At 47.4% G+C, this 16,454-nt stretch overlaps 1 protein-coding gene across 1 annotated transcript in view; it reads right to left on the bottom strand.

The window, feature by feature from the left end:
• The window catches only part of LOC142313150 (uncharacterized), a 219,894-nt gene that overhangs the window by 22,828 nt on the left and 180,612 nt on the right, over nt 1-16,454 (bottom strand). The window contains 5 exon segments of the mRNA XM_075352139.1: nt 7,937-8,105; nt 10,581-10,707; nt 10,897-11,309; nt 12,254-12,313; nt 13,820-15,543. Coding sequence (XP_075208254.1) covers nt 7,937-8,105; nt 10,581-10,707; nt 10,897-11,309; nt 12,254-12,313; nt 13,820-15,543 — 2,493 coding nt within the window.

Below are 16,454 nucleotides of genomic sequence, written 5' to 3'. Positions count from 1 at the left end.
TAGATATATAATACCCTGCACCTACCTCCACCTGCAGAGCCGCACACTAGATATATAATACCCTGCACCTACCTCCACCTGCAGAGCCGCACACTAGATATATAATACCCTGCACCTACCTCCACCTGCAGAGCCGCACACTAGATATATAATACCCTGCACCTACCTCCACCTGCAGAGCCGCACACTAGACATATAATAACCTGCACCTACCTCCTCCTGCAGAGCCGCACACTAGATATATAATACCCTGCACCTACCTCCACCTGCAGAGCCGCACACTAGATATATAATACCCTGCACCTACCTCCTCCTGCAGAGCCGCACACTAGATATATAATACCCTGCACCTACCTCCACCTGCAGAGCCGCACACTAGATATATAATACCCTGCACCTACCTCCACCTGCAGAGCCGCACACTAGATATATAATACCCTGCACCTACCTCCACCTGCAGAGCCGCACACTAGATATATAATACCCTGCACCTACCTCCACCTGCAGAGCCGCACACTAGATATATAATACCCTGCACCTACCTCCACCTGCAGAGCCGCACACTAGATATATAATACCCTGCACCTACCTCCACCTGCAGAGCCGCACACTAGATATATAATACCCTGCACCTACCTCCACCTGCAGAGCCGCACACAGATATATAATACCCTGCACCTACCTCCACCTGCAGAGTCGCACACTAGATATATAATACCCTGCACCTACCTCCACCTGCAGAGCCGCACACTAGATATATAATACCCTGCACCTACCTCCACCTGCAGAGCCGCACACTAGATATATAATACCCTGCACCTACCTCCACCTGCAGAGCCGCACACTAGATATATAATAACCTGCACCTACCTCCACCTGCAGAGCCGCACACTAGATATATAATACCCTGCACCTACCTCCTCCTGCAGAGCCGCACACCAGATATATAATAACCTGCACCTACCTCCACCTGCAGAGCCGCACACTAGATATATAATACCCTGCACCTACCTCCACCTGCAGAGCCGCACACTAGATATATAATACCCTGCACCTACCTCCTCCTGCAGAGCCGCACACTAGATATATAATACCCTGCACCTACCTCCACCTGCAGAGCCGCACATTAGATATATAATACCCTGCACCTACCTCCACCTGCAGAGCCGCACACTAGATATATAATACCCTACACCTACCTCCACCTGCAGAGCCGCACACTAGATATATAATAACCTGCACCTACCTCCACCTGCAGAGCCGCACACAGATATATAATACCCTGCACCTACCTCCACCTGCAGAGCCGCACACTAGATATATAATACCCTGCACCTACCTCCACCTGCAGAGCCGCACACTAGATATATAATACCCTGCACCTACCTCCACCTGCAGAGCCGCACACTAGATATATAATACCCTGCACCTACCTCCTCCTGCAGAGCCGCACACTAGATATATAATACCCTGCACCTACCTCCACCTGCAGAGCCGCACACTAGATATATAATAACCTGCACCTACCTCCACCTGCAGAGCCGCACACTAGATATATAATACCCTGCACCTACCTCCACCTGCAGAGCCGCACACTAGATATATAATACCCTGCACCTACCTCCACCTGCAGAGCCGCACACTAGATATATAATACCCTGCACCTACCTCCACCTGCAGAGCCGCACACTAGATATATAATACCCTGCACCTACCTCCACCTGCAGAGCCGCACACTAGATATATAATACCCTGCACCTACCTCCACCTGCAGAGCCGCACACTAGATATATAATACCCTGCACCTACCTCCACCTGCAGAGCCGCACACTAGACATATAATAACCTGCACCTACCTCCTCCTGCAGAGCCGCACACTAGATATATAATACCCTGCACCTACCTCCACCTGCAGAGCCGCACACTAGATATATAATACCCTGCACCTACCTCCTCCTGCAGAGCCGCACACTAGATATATAATACCCTGCACCTACCTCCACCTGCAGAGCCGCACACTAGATATATAATACCCTGCACCTACCTCCACCTGCAGAGCCGCACACTAGATATATAATACCCTGCACCTACCTCCACCTGCAGAGCCGCACACTAGATATATAATACCCTGCACCTACCTCCACCTGCAGAGCCGCACACTAGATATATAATACCCTGCACCTACCTCCACCTGCAGAGCCGCACACTAGATATATAATACCCTGCACCTACCTCCACCTGCAGAGCCGCACACTAGATATATAATACCCTGCACCTACCTCCACCTGCAGAGCCGCACACAGATATATAATACCCTGCACCTACCTCCACCTGCAGAGTCGCACACTAGATATATAATACCCTGCACCTACCTCCACCTGCAGAGCCGCACACTAGATATATAATACCCTGCACCTACCTCCACCTGCAGAGCCGCACACTAGATATATAATACCCTGCACCTACCTCCACCTGCAGAGCCGCACACTAGATATATAATAACCTGCACCTACCTCCACCTGCAGAGCCGCACACTAGATATATAATACCCTGCACCTACCTCCACCTGCAGAGCCACACACTAGATATATAATACCCTGCACCTACCTCCACCTGCAGAGCCGCACACTAGATATATAATACCCTGCACCTACCTCCACCTGCAGAGCCGCACACTAGATATATAATACCCTGCACCTACCTCCACCTGCAGAGCCGCACACTAGATATATGGCTGCTCTGTGCTTACAGGACCTGTGATGATGTCACATGGAGGGGAGGAGTCAGGGTCACATGGTCAGCTCCTCAGTGTATGCAGGACTCTGCTGTGCTGGTTGTCATGGTGCTGGATGAGGGGAAGTTTATGTGTGGGGTCAGGAGGGGTTTACAGTGTGGATGTAGCAGAGCCGTGTGTGTACGAGGTGTACGGAGCAGAGCCGTGTGTGTACGAGGTGTACAGAGCAGAGCCGTGTGTGTACGAGGTGTACAGAGCAGAGCCGTGTGTGTACGAGGTGTACGGAGCGGAGCCGTGTGTGTACGAGGTGTACGGAGCAGAGCCGTGTGTGTACGAGGTGTACGGAGCAGAGCCGTGTGTGTACGAGGTGTACGGAGCGGAGCCGTGTGTGTACGAGGTGTACGGAGCAGAGCCGTGTATGTACGAGGTGTACGGAGCGGAGCCGCGTGTGTACGAGGTGTACGGAGCGGAGCCGCGTGTGTACGAGGTGTACGGAGCAGAGCCGCGTGTATACGAGGTGTACGGAGCGGAGCCGCGTGTGTACGAGGTGTACGGAGCGGAGCCGCGTGTGTACGAGGTGTACGGAGCGAAGCCGCGTGTGTACGAGGTGTACGGAGCAGAGCCGCGTGTGTACGAGGTGTACGGAGCGGAGCCGTGTGTGTACGAGGTGTACGGAGCGGAGCCGCGCGTGTATACGAGGTGTACGGAGCAGAGCCGCGTGTGTACGAGGTGTATGGAGCGGAGCCACGTGTGTACGAGGTGTAAGGAGCAGAGCCGTGTGTGTACGAGGTGTACGGAGCGGAGCCGTGTGTGTACGAGGTGTACGGAGCGGAGCCGCGTGTGTACGAGGTGTACGGAGCGGAGCCGCGTGTGTACGAGGTGTACGGAGCAGAGCCGTGTGTGTACGAGGTGTACGGAGCGGAGTCGTGTGTGTACGAGGTGTAAGGAGCAGAGCCGTGTGTGTACATTAGAGTCTCTAGTGTGAAAAATCCACGCCTCACAGGTCCTCAACTGGCAGCTTCATTAAATAGTACCCGCAAAACGCCAGTGTCAACGTCTACAGTGAAGAATTGACTCTGGGATGTTGGCCTTCAGGGCAGAGTGGCAAAGAAAAAGCCATATCTGAGACTGACTAATACAAGGAAAAGATTAATATGGGCAAAAAAACACAGACATTGGACAGAGGAAGATTGGAAAAAAGTGTTATGGACAGACAAATCGAAGTTTGAGGTGTTTGGATCACACAGAAGAACATTTGTGAGACGCAGAACTACTGAAAAGATGCTGGAAGAGTGCCTGACGCCATCTGTCAAGCATGGTGGAGGTATGTGATGATCTGGAGCTGCTTTGGTGCTGGTAAAGTGGGAGATATGTACAATGTAAAAGGGATTTTGAATAAGGAAGGCTATCACTCCATTTTGCAACACCATGCCATAGCCTGTGGACAGCGCTTGATTGGAGCCAATTTCATCCTACAACAGGACAATGACTCAAAGCAACCTCCAAATTATGCATGAACTATTATGGGAAGGTAGCAGCAGCTGGTATCTATCTGTAATGGAGCTGCCCAGTCACCAGATCTCAACCCTATAGAGCTGTTGTGGGAGCAGCATGACCGTATGGTACCAAAAAGTGTCCACCAAGCCAATCCAACGTGTAGTGGGGGGAAGCATGGGGCGAAATATCTCCAGATTACCTCCGCAAATTAACAGCATAAATGCCAAAGATCTGCAAAGCTGGAATTTCTGCAAAGGAGCATTCTGTGCCGAAAGCAAAATGTGAAGAGAAAATTATTATTTCCAGTAAAAATCATTATTTCTGACCTTGTCACTGTCTGGACGATATTCTCTATTCATTATGCAACTCATCTGGTAAATAAAAGTAGGATTTTTCATAGAAAACACAAAATTGTCTGAAGGACCCCAAACCTTTGAACTGTAGTGCATATAACATTTAATAATGTATGGCTTCGGGATGTATTTTATAGATTAGGAAGAACAAAGATATCTGTAACGTGTGTCCAATCGGCCTGTATAAGCAGAGACCCTGATGCCAGCGATGTGTCACTTACTTGGCTGCTTTCAGTTTTATCTGCTTAAGATCTACCAGTTCTCAAAATGCTGCTCTGTGTATAACCTCACCTGCACCACTGATTGGCAGCTGTGGATAATGAGCATAGACATAAAGCTGCCAATCAGGGCAGATGGAGATGGAGATGGAGGATACATGGCAGCAGGTTTACTAGTTCTCTAATGATAATTCCCTAGCAATAATACAGTGATTTTATCAAAACTACAGCAAGAAGCGGAGAAAATGACACATCATTGGAATCAGAGTCCCTGTCTGTCACCCGTGACAGACAGTCCTGTGGTGTCCGGCAATAGGTCACAGCCTCACAGCGTTTGGCTGTGCAAAATGGTCCCTGACTTTCTATTGTTCCTTCTGTCAGTATTCAATGTACTAGGAATATCCTCTGCTGAGTTTTCATGCTTTACCCTTTAGGACCCAGTGGAGCTCCTCTTCCCTTCAGCTGCTAATTACCTGTATTTCCCCTTGGGCTTAAATACTTTAATTTTCCCTGGACTTGTGCTGGTGCTATTCAGTTGTTATTATTATTATTTCTTATTATAGCACCATATATTCCATTTCTCTTTACAAGTGAAAAGGGTATACATAAAAAACAAGTCCAGCAATCATGAACATTACATAAACAGACTGGTACAGGAGGAGAGAGGACCCTGCCCGCGAGGGCTCACAGTCTACAGGGAATGGGTGAGAGTACAATAGGTGAGGACAGAGCTGGTTGCGCAGTGGTGTAATGGACTGAGGGTTACTTCATGTTGTAGGCTTGTCGGAAGAGGTGGTTCACAAGCCCTGGATGCAAACAGGCGGCTTGCACGCATCAGTTTACTGAACTTACTGAGTCGTCTAGAGATAAGATATTGTTTTCCCTTGTTTGGTATTCCTGAGTGTCCTTTAGTGCCTAGTGGGGTTGACAAAGAGCTCACCCATCCGCTCCCTACTAAGGGCCCAGATCAGGGTCAGCCTAGAGTCAGGTATCTGGCTCTGTCCATAGGTGTGGTACCTATCAAGGGCGGTGAGGGAACCCAGGACCCAGTGGTAGGCTTTTTCAGGGGCCACTATCTCCCCCTTCCTTAGACACAGGGTTTCCCTTCCCTTTCGCCATTTGCTTGGTACTTTCTCGTAGCTAGCGTGATACTGTCTTTATATTCTGATTTTTAATTAAGGGGTAAACACTTAGTGACAGATTCCCTTCACAAAACTTCATCATAGGTATCATAACTGTTACTTACTCTTCACCAAGATATAGACCCCTTTTAGTTCTGGTCTCTTCTACACCCATAGTCTAAACTGTAATAAAGGTTTATGGGCAGAGATGAGTGAACCAAAACAAAAAAATCTGTACCGATCACAGACTTTATAAAAAAAATCAGTGTTCGAGTTCAGAGTTTGGGTGCTTTATGTATCCTAACCACTCGATCTAGCATCAGTGTGTTTAGGTATGCTCGGTGCTCAGCACAGTGCGAGCCCCTTGCCTTCACAAGGGGGTAAACACATCGGTATAGGATGTAGTGTGTAAATCCCAACTTCACTCCCCGGAAATGCTCTGTTTATGGCTGCATGTCGGCAAAGACCGAAATACCCAATCAGTGATTTTCATTGGGGTTCTGGTCAAATCCGGTTCCGAACTGAACTTTATATAAAGTCAGTCTGAAAAAGCTGAACCCGAACTCCAGCGGGTCCGCTCATCTCAATTTGTGGGTAGCCGCGCAAAAAATGGAATTTATCGTACCGATAATTCGGTTTCTTGGAAACCCTCCATGGCAGCACACAGGAGATTAACTCTAATAGGGACAGGAAACACAAAGAGGTTAAATAACCCCAACCCACCTCCCATCTCCAGTGTTTTTCCAAGTAACCACAAAATGCATGAATGGTCTAAATCTTTTATTTCAGAAATAAGCCATTAAAATGCAGCAAAATTAAATTGATAGGGAGGGAATAATTGTGCTGTCGTGGAGGGTTTCCTAGAAACCGAATTAACGGTAAGATAAATTCCATTTTCTCTAGTCACCCTCCACGACAGCACACAGGAGGAGTACTGTTAGGGCCAGGTGGACGGGAAGACCCAGGAGGTGGATCCACTGGGCTGAACACTGGAGCACTACAGGTAGCAGGACAGTCCGTTTAAAGGGGTGGAGTGTAGAAGTCCCTGGGACCACGGAGTCACTGAAGGTAGTCCGGGTGACGGAGCTCAGGTTCGGAGGCCGAGATGTTATCAGGCAGAGTCCGGAACCGACGGAGCGAGAAGACGGGTCACCACAGGGATCAGAGATGGTATGTACTGACGGGATGGCGGACAGTCACCGTTCGGGGTTCGGGAATCGTCAGGACCGGATGGCGAGGCAGGAGCGGCTCTAGGAGAGAGATAGGTAAGTATACCAGAAGACACAAGGAGACCTGACTCCTAGCTTAGCAAAACACGAAGAACAGGCCCCGCCCACTTGGAAAGGATCCCCCTATATACCCAGTACCTGATCCTTCAATATCCTGTTGGAGGACACTGGCCCTTTAAGAAAGGGTCAATGACCGCGCGCGCGCCCTAATGCGCATGCGCGAGGCCCGGGTGCCAGAAGCCAGGGCAGGGAGCGGTGAACAGGAGGCAGGAGAGCCGGGCTGGAGCAAAGCTGCCGACGGGCGCCGGGAGCGGGGACCGGGCTGCCTGGGGACCGCAGGTGATGGGGCCTGGAGGCTGTGGAGCGGGGGACGCCTGACAGAGGAGCCGGGGAGCGAGACAGGGAAGCCGGGGAGCGTGGCAGGGGAGCCGGGGAGCGAGGCAGGGGAGCCGGAGAGCGTGACAAGTACCAACGAAAAATGTTAGGGAGGGACCACAGCCTGTAGGACCTTTTGACCAAAGGCCAAATTCCGATTGGAAAGAACAGTCTAATCGGTAATGTTTGACGAATGTATGGACAAAGGACCAGGTAGCTGCTCTGCAAATCTGATCGATGGAAACGTCTGCCCTCTTGGCCCATGAAACTGACATCGACCGTGTGGAATGTGCTGTTAAGTGATCCGGAGGAAGGAGGCTCTGGGTAGTGTATGCTTCCTTGATAGCGTTCTTTATCCAGTAGGATAATGTGCCCTTGGCTGTCTTCTTCCCAGTATTCCGTCCCACACTCTTAATGAAAAGGTTGGAATCCTTCCTGAAGGATTCAGTCTTTTGTAGGTAGAGCATCACTGCTCTACGTACATCAAGGGAATGAAAGTCCATCTCTCTCTGGTTAGCTGGGTTCTGGCAAAAGGAAGGCAAGATAATTTCCTGGTTCTTATGAAAGTCCGACACCACCTTTGGGAGAAAGGAAGGATCCAGATAGAAGACAATTCGATCATCAAGAATCTTCATATAAGGCTCTCATATGGTAAGAGCCTGGATCTCGCCCACTCGTTTGGCCGTGGTGATCGCAATCAAGAAGGCAGTTTTCCAGGATACTAATCTTAAGGATGAGGAAGCCAGACATTCAAAGGGAGCTTGAGATCCCAGGGAGGGACTATAAGGAGTTTCCTAGGACAAGATCTGACCGTCGAAGACAGGAATCGTTTTACCCAGCGATGGTTTGCCAGGTCTTGATCAAAATAAGCACTCAAAGCTGATACCTGGACCTTAAGAGTGCTGGGACTAAGACCTTTCTCAAGGACCGACTATAGAAAGTCCAGGATGTGAGCCACATTTCGATGGAACAGATCAGGTACTCGAGGACTGCACCAGGCGGTAAAGGTTTTCCAGATTATAAAGTAGATAAGATTAGTGACAGGTTTACAGCTTTCCTGTAGCGTGTCAATGATTCTTTCTGACAGGCCCCTGGCTCTCAGAATAACGGATTCAGAAGCCACATTGCCAAGTTCAGTCTCTTAAGGTCTTGGTGAAAGAGCGGACCTTGATGGAGAAGATCGGAAACCTGAGGCAATAAGAAGGGGCCGTCCTGAGATAAGGGGACAAGGGCCCCAAACCAGCTTCTCCTGGGCCACAGTGGCGCGACCAGTATGGTAGCAACTCTGTCTGATCTTATCTTCTGCAGAATCCTTGGCAGTAACGGAACTGGTGGAAAGGCAAAGGATAGTCAAAACCTCCAAGGGAGAAGGCATCCACTGCTAGTGCCTGATCGTTGTGATCTAGTGAAAAAAAAATTCTACCTTTTGTGTTTTGCCGGGTCGCAAAGAGATCCACCTCCGGCAATCCCCCCCTTAGGACTAAGGTGTGGAATACTTCTGGATGCAGGGAAAATTCCCCCGGAGGAACATCCTTCCTGCTGAGATAATCTGCTTGAGTATTTGCAGAGCCTCTGAGATGGACGGCCGATAGTGATAGGAGATGCCACTCTGCCTAAGAAAATATTATTGCGGAAATACTTTGCAGGCTCCGGTGGCGCGTGCTTCCCTGATGACGAAGGTGAGCCACAAACGTCATATTGTCCGAGTATACCATCACATGTGCCCCTTGGAGCATGAGATACGCTGCTCTGAGTGCCTGGTAGATGGCTTCCAGCTCTCGGTAATTCGAGGACTGTCAGCTGACTTCCTGGGACCGGAGGCCTTGGAAGGGAACTTGAGAGACGATTGCTCCCCAGCCTCTCTGGCTGGCATCTGTGGTTACTGTCACTAATGGCTCTCAACTCCAATATACTCCCCTTTGCAGATGGGTGGGAACCATCCACCACAGCAAGGATGTTTTTACCAGACACGGCAGGGATATTTTCTTGTTCAGGGACCACTGGAAACCGTCCCAAGATGCAAGAATGTGAACCTGTAAGGAGTGTGAGTGGGCCAGAGCCCAGGACACCGTTGTGATGCACGATGTCATAGATCCCAGCACTGACATTGCGAACCTCAGGGTGACAACGCATTGGCCATGCAGAGACGAAACCTTGTTCTTTATTCCCAACTGTTTGTTGATAGGAAGGAAGGACTTTTGTTTGACAGAGTCCAACAGCACTCCGAGGAAGATCTTCCTTATAGAGGGAAGGAGATCTGACTTTTAAGGGTTTATGACCCATCCAAGTCTGCGTAGTAACCAGAGTGTTGTTTGCATATGTTGGTTGAGCAACTGGGCAGAGGGGGCCACTACCATGAAGTCGTCGATGTAGGGAACTATACAGATGTGCTGATTTCTTAGAAATGCTACCACCTCCCCCATTATCTAGGTGAAAACCCGAGGTGCAGAAGAGAGACCGAACGGGAGCGCGTTGAACTGGTACTGCTGAAGACGGCTCTTGTGACGGACTGTGAAATGAAAATATCTTTTGTGAGTGTAAAAGATTGGGACGTGATAATATGCATCCTTTAAATCTATTGTGGACATGAAAAACCCCGGACCGTTGAGGGGCGTGGTGGATCTGACCGACTCCATCTTGAAACGCCTGTAGATGATGTGACGATTTAATGGCCTGAGGTTGATAATTAACCGAGGTGTGCCGTTGGGTTTTTGATCTAGGAATAGATGGGAGTAATGACCGTGACCCACCTCTGGCTCTGGTACCAAGGAGACAACCCCTATCTTTTGGAGGTTCTGAATGCAGAGCATGAGAGTGTCTTGTGACCCCTGTAAGGGAGAGGATGTGACCTTTAGACAGCATGGAGGAAATGTGGCAAACTCGACTTTGACATCCTCTCTGATGGGGTTTATGACCCATTGATTCAAGGATATCTCCTGCCACTGACTGAGAAATGCCGACAGCCGATCCCCCTATCCTGATGGCGTCATTGATGGTCCTGGTGATGGCTCCGATCTTCGGTCTTTTGGGACATAAAGATGGGACAGTTTTACCCTTCGCTCGGTACTGGGTAGATTGATTATTGGACTTTTTTGTTGTTTCTTTTTTGGCAACAGCTTCTTCTTATCCATTGCCTTCTCCAGAATCTCGTCCAGAGCTGGACTTAAAACATGTTCACCTCTAAACGGAATAGAGCACAGCTTAACCTTGGAGGTCGCATCACCGTTTCAAAGTTTAAGCCAAAAGGGCTGTCTTGCTGAATTGGAAAGGGCACCACTTCTTGCTGCCACGTGGACGGACTCAGCTGAAGCGTCACCAAGAAATCCAGTTGCTTTCTGGAGAAGTGGAAGGGAAGGCAGGAGATCTTACTTTGGTGTGTCTCGGGTGAGATGTTCCTCGAGTTGACCCAGCCACCGGGACAGGGATCTGGCCACACAAGTAGAAGCCACCCCGGTCTTAAGGAGAACTGCGGAGGTCTCCCATAATTTTCTAAGGAGGCTGTCCATTTTACGGTCCATGGAATCCTTAAGTTGTAATGAATCTTCAAAAGGGAGAATTGTCTTTCTCGCTACACTGGCAACCTGCACATCCACTTTATGTACTTCCCAGCAGCTGGTGGGGTCCTCTTCCAGCAGGAATCTATTTCTCAATTCTCGGGGAATGTTAAGGTGTTTCTGAAGAGCTTCCCAGTCTTGAAGAACCATATCTCTGATTTTCTCGTATACAGGAAATCCCACCTTCCCCGCTTTACCTCCAAGAGGCGCAGGAGGGGCAGGCAGATCCTGAATCCAGAGGAGACGGGAGCAGTGATGGAGGAGGAAGCGGGCTAGCTTCGCCCTTAGCTGTTCGGTTGGTAAGAAATACTGAGCGGCGCTCTCATCACCAGCCACGAAAGCACCGCAGGTAATCTCTTTGTGCCCCCATAGGGCCCGGGAACACCACTGGAGATGGGAGGTGGGGAGGGGTTATTTAACCTCTTTGTGTTTCCTGTCCCTTTTAGGACGGAGAGTTGACCTCCTGTGTGCTGCCGTGGAGGGAGACTAGAGAAAATAACCACTAGGATATCAGACATATAAAATCCTTTAGTTTTTTTATTACAACAATTATCCTTTGTAAAGGGATCATTTTTATAACAATGGGCTCAATTTATGAGGGACCACTCCTGATTCATGAAGTGGTGCATGCCTTTTCATTAATCTGGAGCGTTTGACGAGTGGTATGTGCCTCCTTATGCCATGCAAGAAATATTACTCCCTTCAGGGACTGGAGTGAGATCTCTGGCATAGGGAACGCCACAACTTATCATGAATTTAAGCAGCTGTGCTGTCCCACCCCCGTCCCACCCAAGCTCTGCCAATTTTGGAGTGAAAATGCCAAAAGCCGCCAAAATTTGGCACAACTATGAATTGATCCAAATTTTTGTGACTTTTCAAAGATTTTGTGCCACTTTTTTGGCTTTAAAGCTTTGATAAATTGGGACCAGAGTGTCTTAACAACTTCCACATATCTAGGATGCATAGTGCGATTCAATTCTCCCATCACGGCTGGGGATAGAAGCTATACAAGCCGTATAATACAATACAAAGGGAAGGGGAAAAGAATGCACCAGGGAAACGGTGAAGTGGTGACCCCTGACAATGAGTTGCAGCTCACCCTCCCTGCCCTCACCAACCCTATACAGGTTCCGAACCTTTCGCCAAGCAGGAATACCTCACCCCTTGCAAACCCTGAAATAGGCCCGAAGTAAGGATGGAGAGTAGGAGCTCTTCGTCAACACCCCTAATTGCTAAGGGTGACAAAAGGAAACAATACAGGGGAAACATAAATGCTACCAGCTGAGCCGAAGTACATAGCAAAAATCAAACACTTATCTTAGGAGCAGCTACCACAGACGTCTCTGGAACAACAGAAAGAGACGACTGCTGCAGACCACAGCCGGGAACAACTATCAACTGCACCCAAAGCACCTCAGGGTGAGGTTTATAAAGGAAGTCAGAGGCTGACAACTGAGAGGAAAAACTGACAGTTTCCCAGGGTCATAGAGTTTGCTGCTGCAGAATCAGAGAACTGTCAGATAACAACACAATCTCTGGTATTTTCTAACACTCGCTGCCACTTGATTGTCCACCGGCCGTTACAGCTCTGTGACATCCCCTCACTATTTTTGTGCGAAATGTCTACAGTTGTGCCTCAGCTCCAGAGGTTCTGAGCAAAATCATCACATCTACACAATAGAGAAAGATAGGCATGAAGTATATATATTTTAGAAGCATTTATTAACAAATCAACACGTTTTGAAATGCAACTATATACCATGTTCCTATCTCCAATCTGGGGATGCGCTTTTTAGTAAATTAAGTAAACTTTTCACAAATGTTCCTAAATGTTACTAGCAAAATAGAGCCCGATTTTCCATTTTGTGGGATCTCAGTATGCAGAGTGGGATCCCAAAAATCTGTGCAGCTGCTCTAAGCACGAGACATTGCTCTCTCAACTAATCCAGTGCTGTCACATACTTTTATAAGATTTTACTGAACTACTTAGGAAGGATCATGCAGCGCTGGGGTCGTAGTGCTCACTCTTTCATGGTGAGAGTGATCTCTGAGGGTTGTGGGATCTCACAACCTGGAAGTTCGTTTAGGGACACTTCCAAAGGTTTTGGTACTGGATTATATTTAGTAAATTCACTAATCTGTGCTCTCCACTGCTTTAGTAATAAAAAAGGTAGTCACAGATTTGTCATAGGCACTATTTAAGGAGAACATCAAACACAATGCGCTTGAGATTGTGGGATATTACCCCCTAACAGTATCAGCAGCAGATCCCCCATAACAGTGCTTCATGACTACATTTTTTTGCTTCAATCTTTTTTCCTATTTTCCTCCTTGAAAACCTAGGTGTGTATTATGGTCCGAAAAATACGATAAGTTTAAAAAGAAAGAAAATGGTTCTTTCCCTCACAAATTCTAAATTGAGCAATTGTAGCTGATTTTTGGATAACACACTTTAAATTATAGTACATCATGATGGCTTCTCCCTTGTGACTCATCTGACAACAGGACCTGACTAATGATTAAAAAACATTTGGCAAATTATGAATGCAAGAATGACTGCTCCGCTCTGTGCTTTTTCTCATGGTCGACAAGACTTGATTTACCTGTTAAACATTTAAAATATTCACAATATGAAAAAGGTTCCTTCCCTGTGCGGCTTCTTGAGATGTTTAATGACATCTGATTTCTGAGAGTAACATTTTCCACATTCAGAACATAAAAATGGTTTATCCCGTGTGAAGTTTTCCATGATCAACAAGACTTGATTTCCTAGTAAAACATTTGCCACATTCCAGGCATGAAAATGGCTTCTCCCCTGTGTGAGATCTTTGATGACTAACAAGATGTGCTTTCCGAATAAAACATTGCCCACATTCTGAACATGAAAATGGCTTCTCCCCTGTGTGAATTTTCTGTCTAACAAGGTCTGATTTCTGAAATAAGCATTTCCCACACTCTGAACATGAAAATGGATTCTCCCCAGAGTGATTTTTTTGATGTTTAGCAAGGGCTATTTTCCGAGTAAAACATTTTCCACATTCCAGGCATGAAAATGGCTTCTCCCCTGTGTGAGATCTTTGATGACTAACAAGATGTGCTTTCTGAATAAAACATTGCCCACATTCTGAACATGAAAATGGCTTCTCCCCTGTATGAGACCTTTGATGGACAACAAGTTCTGATTTATGAATAAAACATTTCCCACATTCTGAACATGAAAATGGCTTCTCCCCTGTGTGAATTCTTTGATGCTCAACAAGAGCTGATTTCCGAATAAAACATTTCCCACACTCTGAACATGAAAATGGTTTCTTCCCTGTGTGAATTTTCTGATGTCTAACAAGATCTGATTTCCGAATAAAACATGTCCCACACTCTGAACATGAAAATGGCTTCTCCCCTGTGTGAGATCTTTGATGCTCAACAAGTTCTGATTTCCGAATAAAACATGTCCCACACTCTGAACATGAAAATGGCTTCTCCCCTGTGTGAATTTTCTGTCTAACAAGGTCTGATTTCTGAAATAAGCATTTCCCACACTCTGAACATGAAAATGGATTCTCCCCAGAGTGATTTTTTTGATGGTTAGCAAGGGCTATTTTCCGAGTAAAACATTTTCCACATTCCAGGCATGAAAATGGCTTCTCCCCTGTGTGAGATCTTTGATGACTAACAAGATGTGCTTTCTGAATAAAACATTGCCCACATTCTGAACATGAAAATGGCTTCTCCCCTGTATGAGACCTTTGATGGACAACAAGTTCTGATTTATGAATAAAACATTTCCCACATTCTGAACATGAAAATGGCTTCTCCCCTGTGTGAATTCTTTGATGCTCAACAAGAGCTGATTTCCGAATAAAACATTTCCCACACTCTGAACATGAAAATGGTTTCTTCCCTGTGTGAATTTTCTGATGTCTAACAAGATCTGATTTCCGAATAAAACATGTCCCACACTCTGAACATGAAAATGGCTTCTCCCCTGTGTGAGATCTTTGATGCTCAACAAGTTCTGATTTCCGAATAAAACATGTCCCACACTCTGAACATGAAAATGGCTTCTCCCCAGTGTGAATTTTCTGATGTCTAACAAGGTCTGATTTCTGAAATAAGCATTTCCCACACTCTGAACATGAAAATGGATTCTGCCCAGAGTGATTTTTTTGATGGTTAGCAAGGGTTATTTTCCGAGTAAAACATTTTCCACATTCTGGGCATGAAAATGGCTTCTCCTTTGTAGGAGCCGTTTCATGTTCAACATCCCTTCTATAACTTTTAATTTTCTTACAATTCTGTGATAAATCGGAATTTTGGACTTGCTTGAAAAGATCAGATGATAGAGCTTTCTGAGGAAGGACTGGAGGTATATCTGGGACAAAAGCATGCTCTTCATATGTATCATCTTTTACAAATTCTGAAGATATTAGAGGTCCATCTGAACTCCCAATACAGTCATCTGCTAAAAATAAATACAATGTTATTATTTTATAACGATATTACCTTGAATGTACATTTATTTTTTTAAATGATACATCAACAATTAAATTAGGAAAAAATGTATTCTGAATTTTTTGTCTAATTTCGACATCTAAGGGGTACTTTGCACGCTGCAACATCGCTAGCCGATTGTAGCGATGCAGAGCGCGATAGTCCCCGCCTCCGTCGCAGATGCGATCTCTTGTGACAGCTGCCGTAGCGAACATTATCGCTACGGCAGCTTCAAACGCATTTACCTGCCCTGCAACGTCGCTCTGGCCGGCGACCCGCCTCCTTCCTAAGGGGGCGGGTCGTGGGGCGTCACAGCGACGTCACACGGCACGCGGCCAATAGAAGCGGATGGGCGGAGATGAGCGGGACGTAAACATCCCGCCCACCTCCTTCCGTCCTCATTTCAGGCGGGACGCAGGTAAGGAGATATTCCTCGCTCCTGCGGCTTCACACACAGTGACCTGTGCTGCCGCAGGAACGAGGAACAACATCATACCTGTCGCTGCAGCGAAATTATGGAAATGACCGAAACTACACAGATCACCGATTTCCGACGCTTTTGCGATCGTTTATCTGTGCATCTAGGCTTTACACGTTGCAACGTCGTTACTAGCGCCCGATGTGCATCATTTTTGATTTGGCCCAACGACATCGCAGTAGCGATGTCGCAACGTGCAAAGTACCCCTAAGAGTAAAGGTTGCTTTACACGCTGCGACATCGCTAGCTATAGCTAGCGATGTAGCGCGTGATAGCACCCGCCCATGTTGCTCTTTCGTCATGGGGTGATCGCTGACGTAGCGAACAATATCGCTACGGCAGCGTCACATGCACATAGCTGCTTCGTGACGTCGCTGGAGACAACGAACAATCTCTCCTTTAAG

Source organism: Anomaloglossus baeobatrachus, chromosome 5 (genome assembly GCF_048569485.1).
Source record: "Anomaloglossus baeobatrachus isolate aAnoBae1 chromosome 5, aAnoBae1.hap1, whole genome shotgun sequence".
Lineage (NCBI taxonomy): Eukaryota > Metazoa > Chordata > Amphibia > Anura > Aromobatidae > Anomaloglossus > Anomaloglossus baeobatrachus.
This window is presented reverse-complemented; position numbering and strand designations above follow the sequence as displayed.